The sequence below is a fragment of the Myotis lucifugus genome, unplaced genomic scaffold (genome assembly GCF_000147115.1).
Source record: "Myotis lucifugus unplaced genomic scaffold, Myoluc2.0 scaffold_291, whole genome shotgun sequence".
Taxonomy (NCBI): domain Eukaryota; kingdom Metazoa; phylum Chordata; class Mammalia; order Chiroptera; family Vespertilionidae; genus Myotis; species Myotis lucifugus.
Window position 1 is genome coordinate 578,181 of NW_005871339.1, and position 12,083 is coordinate 590,263.

General features: G+C 48.8%; 2 protein-coding genes across 2 annotated transcripts in view; one reads left to right on the forward strand and one right to left on the reverse strand.

Moving 5' to 3' along the window:
- TSPEAR (thrombospondin type laminin G domain and EAR repeats) overlaps positions 1-4,768 on the reverse strand; it is a 60,798-nt gene extending 56,030 nt beyond the window's left edge. Inside the window, 2 exon segments of the mRNA XM_023763550.1 lie at positions 597-811; positions 4,680-4,768. Coding sequence (XP_023619318.1) covers positions 597-811; positions 4,680-4,686 — 222 coding nt within the window. The 5' untranslated portion in view covers positions 4,687-4,768.
- On the forward strand, positions 3,834-5,223 carry LOC111828165 (keratin-associated protein 10-7-like). Its single transcript, XM_023763545.1, has one exon. The coding sequence runs from the start codon at positions 4,197-4,199 to the stop codon at positions 4,893-4,895; it is 699 nt and encodes a 232-aa protein (XP_023619313.1). The 5' UTR covers positions 3,834-4,196; the 3' UTR covers positions 4,896-5,223.
- The last annotated feature ends 6,860 nt before the right edge of the window (positions 5,224-12,083 follow it).

Sequence of the window (12,083 nt, forward strand, 5' to 3'; positions counted from 1 at the left end):
TGTCCGTACAAAACCATGTACCTGAATGTTCATAGCAGCATTACTCACAACAGCCAACAGGTAGAAAGAACATAAGTGTCTGTCAACCAGTGAGTGGATAAACAAATTGTAGTGTATCTGTACCGATGAATATGATTTGGTCATAAAAAGGAATGATGGCACACATAATCAGTCCCCAAAAGGGTAAGTTTTGTTAGTTTACAGTTTACTTTTCCTGTTAAGTGATGTCAAACTCAAAACTCTAAGCAGTATTTCTAGCCCAGCCTTTGACAGGTTGGGATAACTGGAAATCCATAGGCAAAAAGAATGAAATTGGACCCCTACCTTATACCATACACAAAAATTAACTCAAATTGGCCACCAGGAAAATTATAACGGCAAGAACTGCTAGTACAAACCCTGAGCAAATGGCTGCACCGGCTCTGCCTGCCCACTCCAAGCGACGGGGACCTCGCTACCCACCAAGGCTGGCACGCTGACCCCAACGGCCTGGGAGACCTTGATCGGTGCCTCCTGCCCCCGAGTCAGCCGTGCCCTTCGCACGCTGCACTGAGGACATCCACTGTCCTAACACGCAGAGGAGAAGCGTCACTGACCTTAGGGGGGAGAGGGGGAGCTTTCAAGGTTACAACGATGGAAAATTCTTCAGGGAAGAGGTCACATCTGACGAAAATCCTCGAAGCAGGGAAGCTCATGGCATGGGGGCTGGAGAGCTGGAGTCCCAGCGCTCCTTGAACCCGTGTCACGCTGATGCCGCTCTCAGCGCCATTCGGAGGGACCGCCTCTGCCAGGATGTCCAGGGGGCGCAGATCTGTGTCAAGGAAATCACAGGCGGGTTATGCCAGGATGTTTACAGGGCACCCGTGTGGCTGGCCGGGTCTCAGACGGTAGTGAATCCTCGCAAGGACCCCGAGGGCTGGTATCGCGATTATCACCAGTTAACCACCCACCTGGGCCTGCCGGTGACCTCTCCTGCCCGCCCCCACGGCCTGGCTGTGCTGGCTGTGTTGAGGGACATGTCCCAGCCCTGGTCCCTGGGAGTGCATGGTCCCACAGGGGACAGGCTCACACACATAAGGCATCTGGGGCTGAGAGATGAGAGATCAAGCATGGCATCCCCGGTGCCCTCAGCAGTGCCACATCGCCAACCAGACATGGGGACACAATAGTGGTCCCTGCAGCTGAGACTGAGAGAGTGAGGAGCCACAGCCATGCCAGGCTCCTCCGTCCCAGGCAGTTTACAGGCACTGGCTGGTTCTGTCCCCCTGCACACACCTAGAGCGGGTGCTCTTTTCCTGCCTGTACCAGGACCGATGCCACCATTCCCTGCTGGCATGATGAACAGCGTTTTCTAGGTCCCGGTGTTCCCTCGGGCCGTCCCAGCTCATCTTGCCGTGCCCAGCACAGGCTAGTATACCAGGGGGTGTGATTACATCCCTGCCCTCAGGAAACCCTCCTCAGGCCTCTCCTCCATGAATGTGGGCAAGGACACAGGTGACCAGTCAGAGAGGACAGCTTCGCCATTGCCCTGCACTGGGCATGAGGCACACGGCTGCCCACTGCAGTCACGTTGGACCAGACATGTGTCCCTGCAAAGCACAATGGCCCATGGATGATCCAGAAATCCCAGGGACACCTGCCCTTAGGAGTCGAAGCAGTGACCTTTCTTGGGCTGTTGCCCAAGTGGACCGTGGAGAGTCCTGGGTTCATTTCCAGCCATTTTTGCAGGAAGCACAGAGTCAGGCAGCAGTGCCAGTGGGAATGGTGGGCAGCAGTTGATGCTGGAGAGAGGGGCTGTGAGGCCGAGGGTCTGAACTGTAAGCCAGATGGGGGGATGGAAATCTTATCCTTCCATTCTCTTTAAAATCAGTGGAAAAAATATCCCCAGTGAGGATTAACCACACACGCAAAAAAATCCCTCACAAAAAAGCATTTCATGAAATCCAACACCATTCTTGATAGAATCTCTCAGCAATAAAAGGGAACTTCTAGCTTGAGAAAGCTGAACTAGAAAACACTGCAGCTAACATGGTCCACGCGGGAAAGACAAAATGTGTTCCCAAGTTCAGGCACGTGTGAGTCCACGTACATGTGCCTCCGTGCCCCGTCCACGGGGAGGGCCTGGGAGAAGGGACACGCTAGCCGCAGTGACACACCTGGCTCCAGACCTTGGTCTCTACACGCCATCCTCCACTAAACAGGACCAGCGCTCCTCAGAGAAGAGGTTGGTTCCAGGGAGGGGACAGGGGAAACTCCAGGTGAGCTCGCACCAGAACGTGAGACGTCAGGGAGGGTGGCAGGCCCAAGGGGCCCAAGAGCCAAAAGAAGAAGCCCCCGATGGTCCAAGTTGGAATGATTCGAGCAACAAAAATAGAAAATGATAACATTGCCATAAACTCAATAAAATAAGCACTTTTTAGTCCATATTGAAATAAAGAACAGAACAAATAAGCAAATGGAGGAGAAGGGACCACTCTTCCTTAGAGAAGAATTTTAGCCAGGAAATGGCGATGGATTGAGGAGGGGAAAAATCACCATGAGAACGCTGCAGGGACTGGCTGCACCCAGTCCCCAGACCAACAACGAAGACACTGAGCAGAGGTTTCAGTAGAAACCGCATATTTGCAAAGTCTTAAAAGAAATCTCCCCCAATATGTACAAATTGCAAAGGGACAAATGGTCACATTCCCAGAGATAAGACACGTGGACAGCCTGCACCTCTGCTTCACTGGACACATGACTTCTGTGAGATTCTGCCCCCAAATACAGCAGCCCCAGACGAATTGTGAGAACACATCAGACAAACCCAACTTGAGGGACGTCTACAATCCACCCAACCAGCGCTCCTCGGAAGTGTCAAGGTCATAGTGCGAAGGACACTGAGCAAATGTCCCAGGCAGGAGAAGAAGGAGACCTAACAAGTGCCATGCGGGGTTAGGGAACGGAGGGAGGGCGTTCGTGGGCAACTGGCGACTCGAATAGTCAGTCCTTTAGTGAACACCAGTGTGGTTTCTAAAATTTGGATTGATCTATGGCTATGTAAGATGGCGACACCAGAGTAAGCTGGGCGAGGGGTATAGGTAAATTCTCTGTCCTCTTTTTATGATTATTTGAGAAAATAAACTTTAAAAAAATCATCCCAGGAGCTCAAGCCGTTCATGGACAAGCAGAAGTCACGTGCGTGCTGCCAAACGCTGTCCTTCACCTGCCGCAGACCCAAAGCCCCAAGAAAGGAGACCCACTCAGCCTCTCCTTCCACCCCTGACCCTGGCATTGTGTCACCCCAACTTTGACCATCGGGGTGCTTGTGATGGGCTGAATCGCATCCCCAAATGTTGCCACGCCCCCTCCCCCAGGACCTGCGAATGTGACCTTATCTGGCAACAGGGTCTTTGCAGATACAGTCAAGTTCAAATGAGGTCCTAATCCGATATGGCTGATGTCCTTACGCAAAGGGGGAATTTGGACAGAGAGGCACGCACGGACAAGGCCTTGTGAACATGGAGGCGGAGATCCGGGTGCTGCTTCTACAAGCCAAGGAACCCAAAGATGGACAGCAGCCACCAGAAGCTGGGGGAGAACACGGGGGCAGGCGCTCCCTCACAGCCTCAGAGCCAACCCTGCCGGCACCGGGACCTGGGACTGCTGGCCTCCAGACTGTGACAAGATGCGTTTCTGCTGTGTGAGGCCCCCTGTCTGCGGTGCTTGGTACGCAGCCCCAGGACACTGATACAGTGTCGCGTGCACATTATGACTCACACTGTCTTTGTTTAGAAACTAAATACACCTCCAACCACGAGGAACACGACCTGGTTCCGCCCGCAGCGCAGCAACCTCGGGGCTCCCCGACCAGGGGCCAGATCTAGCCGCCCACACACCTGGGCTCTGCCCGGGCCCCCAGTGATCCCGCTAACACATCAAGACAAGATTTATTTCCAGGACTATAAACAGGTAAACGCACCCCACGCCAAGGTAAAGAGTCTTGTGAGCTGAGCAATGCCTCCTGGGAAGAAAACATCTGCTGCAGATTCTCCAGGAGCCACTCTCACTGTCAACAAGGAAGGGACGCGTGAGCCTGCTGCTGGGACAACATAAACAGCCAGGGAGGGGCATAAAAGCTGGACGGCCCTCAGCATCCCACACATTCACACACTCACTCACACGCTCACACCCTCCTCCAGCCCCACTGCCCCACCATGGCTGCATCCGCCCTGTCCGTCTGCTCCAGCAACCGGAGCTATGGCAGCCGGGCCTGCCTGCCCGGTTCCTATGACTCTTGCACGGACTCCTCCTGGCAGGTGGACGACTGTCCAGAGAGCTGCTGTGAGCCCTCCTGTTGTGCCCCCAACTGCTGCCAGCCCACCTGCTGTGTCCCCAGCTGCTGCCAGCCCACCTGCTGTGTCCCCACCTGCTGTGCTCCAGCCTCATGCTTGACCCTTGTCTGTGCCCCAGTGAGCTGTGTGTCCAGCCCCTGCTGCCAGGTGGCCTGTGGATCCAGCCCCTGCCAATCAGGTGGCCTGTGGATCCAGCCCCTGCCAATCAGCCTGCACCAGCTCCAGCCCTCCTGCTGCACCTCCTGCAGTGTGCCAGTCTGCTGTAAACGGGTGTGCCGCAGGCCTGTCTGTTCTAGGGCCACGCTCTGCTCAGCCCCCTTGAGCTGCTACGGACCCTCCTCCTACCTCTCATCCTGCTATCGACCTTCCTCCTGCACCTCGTCCTGCTACAGGTCCTCCTCCTGCGTGTCCCTCACCTGCCGCCCTGTGTGCAGGCCTGCCTGCTGCCTTCCTGCCTCCTCCTACTGTGGCCCCGCCTTCTCCTGCCGGCCCAGCTGCTACCGCCCATCCTCCTGCGTGTCCTTGATCTGCCGCCCTGTGTGCTCCCGCCCAGTCTGCTGAGTCCCTGCCTGGGCCAGAAGTCCTGCTGCTGACTGGGCACATCCCCCAGGGCCAGCCTGGCTCAGGTCCCACCGCAGGACTGTGGCTCTCCCAGCCACCCCTCCATCCAGTCCCAACCCATGTCAGGAGGCTGCCCCATCTGGAAGCTGACTCCCCATCCTGAAATGCTCCAGCACTTAGACCTGGTGACTGCTGGTCCAGCCTGCTGCTGAGCTGGACACGTGGAAGAACTAAAGGACCAGACTCAATGCAATCGCTCGTGAGGGGCGATAGGAAGTCCTCATGGCAGTGCCCCCTCCACGTCTCCCACCCTCCTGAGGACCAGCTCAGCCTCCATCAGTCTCCAACCCTGATGTACTTTAGTAAACTGACCAATAAACACCCCCTGAATTGAGCACTGCCCTGTTGTCCATGTGTCCTCATTGTCATTTCTCAGCTTAACTGCACCTCTACTTTCCCCTTTGCACACGGCACTCTGCCAGCCAGCAGGACCCTGTGGTTTCCTGTGGCTCCCAGGTTTCCCAGCTGGGCGGTAGAGGGTGGGGCAGGCGTCACAGCCCTTTGGCCATTTGGGGCCATCTTTGTTCATCCTTCACCCTGCTGTCCTATTATTCACTGAATACCAGTAGTTCTTTTTCTTGATCTTACTTTGTGACGTCTCTAGAGATGTATTTACCACGGGGTCTGTGGAAGCCGCGGAGCCTTGGGTGGAATGGGGGTTGGTGACATCTCTCATGGAGCCCAGAGCCCCTAAAAGTTAGGCTGTGGTTTCTGATGTCTCTCCAGGACCCACTGTTAGGATCTCCAGGATCCATTCCTCCTCGGAGAATGTTGGCTGCATGGCCCAGTCCTTGGGGAAGTAGGTATGTCTCAGGTTGAGCTTGAATTTAGCTGGAGTATTTCCCAGAGAGGAAGCAGACAGATTCAGCTCCAGAGCCAGGAAAGAATGTGAGGAGTCAAAGAGGGAAGCAGGGATTGGATTAGAAGAGAAACAGAGTCCTCCCACCCTAAGTAATTAGAAAATGAGATGGAAGATATAAGAAGCCAGGTTTCAGACATCGGGCAGCTGACAGTACAGGACTCAGGTCCCGAGAGAAGGGAGACAAAGGAAGAAGCCCTGTTGTTTAATTTCCTAATTAGACAATTTTCTAGATATCCCTCTGTTAATGACTTCTGATTCTATTTTAGTCAAACAACATTCTCTGTATGATTTCAGTCCTATCTATATATCTATATATAAAAAGCCAGTGTCTGTGACGACCAGGATGACCAAAAGACCAGTCACCATGAGGAGCATTGAGCACCTCTCGGTCCCTTCCCACCCTCCCACAGTCTCCGATCGCAGCATGGTGAACAGGAAACCGCTGCGAACAGAGCAGCAGGGCAGGACTAGTGAGCGAGCAGAAGATGGCCTAGGGACCCTAACTGCACACGATTTTGTGTGCACTGGGCCTCTAGTTAAATATATTGAGGCAACCCTCATGCACTACTGGTGGGAATGCAGACTGGTACAGCCACTGTAGAGAACAGTATGGAGTTTCCTCAAAAAACTAAAAATGGAACTCCCATTTGACCCAGTGATCCCACATCTAGGAATATATCCCAAGAGACTAGAAACACCAATCAGAAAGGATATATGCACCCCTATGTTTACAATTTACAATAGCTAAGATTTGGAAACAGCCTAAGTCCCCATCAGCAGATGAGTGGATTAAAAAACATTGGTACATCTACACAATGGAAAACTATGCTACTGTAAAAAGGAAGGAACTCCTACCATTTGCAACAGCATGGATGGACCTGGAGAGCATTATGCTAAGTGAAATAAGTCAGTCAGAGAAAGATAAATATCACATGATCTCACTCATTTGTGTAATATAATGAACAACATAAACTGATGAACAAAAACAGATCCAGAGACAGAGAAGCATCGATCAGATGCTCAAACCTCAGAGGAAAGGTAGGGGAGGGTGAGGGTAAGGGGGAGAGATTAACCAAAGGACTTGTATGCATGCATAGAAGCCTAACCAATGGACACAGACAACAGGGGGTGAGGTCATGAGCTGGGGAGTGTATGGGGGGGGGCCAATGAGGGATAAGGACACATATGTAATACCTTAATCAATAAAGAAAAATAAATAAATAAATAAATAAATAAATCGATAAATAAATATATTGAGGCTTGTTTAATTGCTCTGGCTCGCTGTTGAGAGTTTTCAGACTGCAGCACATGGAGGGTGACAAATAGTGTGGAGGTTTTACAGAGTAGGAATCAGAGTTCATGGAGAATGAGGCAGCACTCAGCAGTATTATGGTTTTATTTTATTGAATTTCAGCATTCAATAAAATATCAGTAGACACATGAAGAAGAGGAAAATGTCACTCACAACCAAGAGACAAAACAGTTTATAGAAACAAACCCACAGACAGAGTTGATGAAATTAGCAGACAAGGTAGTTAAAACAGCCACTATACATATGTTCAGGATTTAAAGAAAAACATGAACATAATGGGGAGAGAAATGGAAGATACAAAAGAAAATTAAACAGAATTCCAAACGTTGAAAAATATAACATTAACAATAAAAAATTAGAAGGACGAGCCTTAAAGTAATTTAGATACTGCAAAAGAAAAGAGTAGTAACCCTGAAGACATAGCCATAGAAATTATCCAAATCAGAGGACAGTGAGAAAAAAAATAAAAACTTTACAGAGCCTCAGTGAACTGGGAAACAATATTAAGTGGTCTAATATAAACACATCTGGAGTATCTTTAAAAAAAGGTGGGGGAGAGGGCAAAAGATATTTTAAGAGATAATAGCCAAATATTTTTTTAATTTGATGAAATTGATAAATATACAGAAAATTTAAAAAACACTGTAATTAACCTGACCTAATTGATATTTATACAAAATACCATATAAAAACACTCACCAAAACATATCATATGCTAGGCCATTAAACAAGTCTCAATATATTTAATAGGTATGAAATCATACAGAGAATGTTGTTTGACCACAACAGAATCAGAAATCATTAATAGAAAGTTATCTGGAAAATTGTCTAATATTAGAAAATTAAACAACAAACATTAAAATAATCCTTGAGTTAAAGAAGAAATCACAAGAAAATTAGGAAATATTTTTTAAATATATTTTATTGATTTTTTACAGAGAGGAAGGGAGAGGGATAGAGAGTTAGAAATATTGATGAGAGAGAAACATCGATCAGCTGCCTCCTGCACACTCCCCACTGGGGATGTGCCCACAACCAAGGTACATGCCCTTGACCAGAATCGAACCTGGGACCCTTGAGTCCGCAGGCCAATGCTCTATCCACTGAGCTAAACCGGTTAGGGCAGGAAATATTTTGAATAAAATGAAAATAAACTTTGTGGGATGCAGCTAACACAGTGTATAGGGAAATGTATAGTTTTAATAATGTATATTTAAAAAGAAGGGAGGATTGAGATAAATTATTTAAGTTTCTACTATAAGAAGCTATAAAAAGAGGTATAAATTGAACCCAAAAATAAGTAGAGGGAAGAAAATAATCAAGAAGTGTAGAAGTCTACCAAATAGAAAAATGAACAGACAAGAGAGAAAATCTATAAGCCAAATTTGTTTTTTTGAAAAGATCAATAAAATTGATACATTTTTGCTTTATCAGTCAAGTAAAAAGAGAAAAGAAATAAATTACTAATATCATGAATGAAAGAAGGCTTACAAGCACAGATTCTATTGACTAAAGGAATAAAAGGATGAAAGCAAACAATGTTATGCTGATACATTCAACAACTTAGATGAAAGAGGCAAATAACTGGAACGATATAAGTGATAAAATCTAATACAAGATGAAATAGAAAACCTGGATAGCCCTCTGCCAATTGAAGAAATTGAATTCATGGTTAAAACCTTTCCCACAAAGAAGACATCGAGCCCAAATGCCTTGACTACTGAAAATCCTAAGGAAGAAATATACACACATACAAAAAAAGCTACTAAATTCAAGTGAATTTTGCAAGGTTACAGGATACAAGTTCAATCAATACACAAAAGCCAATTGTATTTTTACCAAACAACAATAAATAGTCAAAAATGAAAAAAATCTTACTATTAATTAAAACATTAAAAATGAAATAGGAGCTCTAGCCTGTTTGTCTCAGTGGATAGAGCATTGGTCTGCAGACTGAAGGGTCCTGGGTTCGATTCCAGTCAAGGGCACATGCTGGGGTACAGGCTTGATCTCCAGTGGGAGGCTTGCAGGAGGCAGCCAATCGGTGGTTCTCTCTCATCATTGATGTTTCTATCTCTCTCTCCCTCTCTAGATCTAGATTAGCCAACCAATTTGGAAAAAGAAAAACAGAATTGGAGGACTTACATTGCTTGATTTCAGCACTTAATTTAAAGCGACATTGATTAAGACAGTGTGTTATTATCATAATAATAAACATATTTATTATTGGTGTAATAATAAACATAGAAGAATAAAGTAGATGAGAAAGTGCAGAAATATATCTTCCATATACATGGTTAATAGATTTTTTGGCAAGGGTAATTCAGTGGAGTAAGAATAATCTTAACAAATGATACTGGAACAACTCACAGTATATTAAAAAATTAACTTGAAAAATTTTAACTTGAAATGGATCATAGAACTAAGCATGAAAGTTAAAACTGTAAAATATTTAGAAGTAAGCATAGGACAAAATCTGTGTGACCTTAGGTTTAGGCAAAGATTTGTTAGCAAGAACCATTGAAGAAAACATGACCAATTGAATTTAATCAAAATTAAAGATGTCAGCTCTTCACAAAGCACTGTTAAGAAGATGAAAAGGCTAGTCACAGATAGAGAGACTTTCAATTTACGGATATGACACATGCCTGGTGTCCAGACTATATGAATAACACTCACAAATTAGTAATGAGGACAAACAATCTGATTTTGTACAAATGGGCAGAGGCTTGGAGCAGGCACTGCACTGAGGAAGACATACTAGGACAAAGGGCAAACAAGCACACGAGATAATCGCCATCGTTAGTCATCAGGGGAATAAAAATACCACGACCCACCCTGCACCCACCACGTGCCCAGCAATGCCGCCCGAGGCTTCTACCCAAGAGAAATGAAAACACGCTGAGTGCAGGTGCTCACAGCGGCTTCGTTCAGAATCCCCATAACCTGGAGACAACCCAAATATTCTTCAACAGGTGAACGGGTAAACTGTGGTACATCCATTCAATAAAGCTCGACTCAGCCGTTAAAAAGGAATCAACTGCGGTTATACACGACAACAGAGACAAGTAAGCAGAGCCAGACAGCGAGGGCACACCCTGCACGATTCCTTCCCTGTGGCCTGTCTTTAGTGAGACGGTGGCTTAGGGGTGGCTGGGCTCCGGGTGGAGAGTGGTGGATTGGGAAGGAATGCCAGGAACCTTTGGCCTGAAGCAAATGTTCTACATCTCTCTCTTTTTTGTTTTTGTTCATCCTCACCTGAGGATATTTCCCCATTGATTTTTAGAGAGAGTGGAAAGGAGAGAGAGAGACATAGAGAGAGAAACATCAATGTGAGAGACACAGTTGGCTGCCTTCACACATGTGGGCATAGAGCCTGCAACTGAGGTACATGCCCTTGACCAGACTCGAACTCAGGACCCTCCAGTCCCCAGGCCAATGCTCTTTCCACTGAGCCAAACTGGCCAGGGCTCTATATCTTGACATAGGTGGAGGCAACAGGATAGCGACCTTTTAAAAAACTCATCAAAGTGTACAATTAAATTGTGTGCATTTGATTACATGTAAGTTGTATCTCAACAAAGCCGGTTTTAAGCAGAAGTGGGTGAAAAACTGGTCAGCAGGAGAAGAGGGAAGTTAGGACGTACAGTGTGCAGCAGGCAGGGCATGGTGTGGGGTGGGAGGTGGCCGGCGTTTCAGGGGAGGAGGCAGAGACCTCAGGGACATCAGGGGCTCCCTCGGGGGGTTCTGGCCATGTCACTGGCTGCAGGAAGAGTGAGGGGCTCACAAGCAGGGAGGCGGCGCTTTGTCCCCCTGGTAGACCCAAGGGGGGCTGAACACTGGCGGATCCTTTCCGGGTTGGGGACAGTGGTCTATTTCCTGCAGCAGTTCTGGCCACGGCCCCTAGGGGGTGATCTTGCTGGGGTATTTGCACATTGTCAACATGTGCCCTTGCGTGGTGTCAATGTCATCCTGACGTCAGGTAGGCTGTTGCCCATGGCCCTTCGGTACGTGGAAGCCTGACAGGAGCACTCAGGTCCCAGGGGAGCCCGCATCGTGGCTCGGTGTCCCTCACACTCCCAGACGAAGGCGGGAGCTGCCAGAGGAGGCCCTCAGGCACACACAGACATGACGCTGGAGGTCCTGCCACCCGCTCCTTCATATTTTGTTTCCACATCCAGGTGTTGACTCCTGTGAGCTCCCTCACTCCATCAGTCTGTGCTAACAGTGCAGACCTGCAGGTAGATGACCAGGAGGCCCAGCCCAGAGGTGTGCCGCACGGAGCCCCAGGCCAGCTCCCCGATGAGCAACTCTGAGGGTGGGTTTGCCCAGGTGGACAGTGGGTGGAAATGGTCCAGGGCACTTGAGAACCCCTAGATGTGTCTGCAGGTGACCAGCTCGGGTGAGCCTGGGGCAGGGGCCCCCAGACACGGACATTCGTCGGTCAGGGCAGGAGTCCCACCCGGTCACCTTGTCCAGAGCAGTTGGGACACTGCCCTTTGGGATCTCTCACTCATTGCTAGAAATACTTGAGGCTGGAGGAGACCAATGTCTGGTGAAAACCCTGTCTTCTCCCCCCACCACCGCCCCCCCCCCCACACCCCATGAAATCAGATGAAGGAAGCGCTCAGATGATGAAGTGAGTTTATTGGGTTGACCAAGGAGATGCTGACAGGCTGAGAGGAGAGATCAAGTGAATTGACAGAGAAACTTAACGAAAGAACAGGTAACCCAGGGGCAGGTGGAGACGCCTCCTGGGAGGCAAGAGCCCAGGAAGCAGTGAGGTTCAGGGCTCCTGGGAGCAGAGGTCAGCTCAGAACAGTGAAGCCTGGGGGACCCCATCCTGAGTAGGGACAGCCATCTAACACAGGTCAGGACCAGACTGAGGGGTGGCTGGGAGAACCACCATCACAGGGTAAGACCTGAGCCCTGCTGGCCCTGAGGACATGCCTGC

Coding starts and splice junctions, on each gene's coding strand:
- LOC111828165 (XM_023763545.1), top strand. CDS start 4,197: ATGGCTGCATCCGCCCTGTCCGTCTGCTCCAGCAACCGGAGCTATGGC.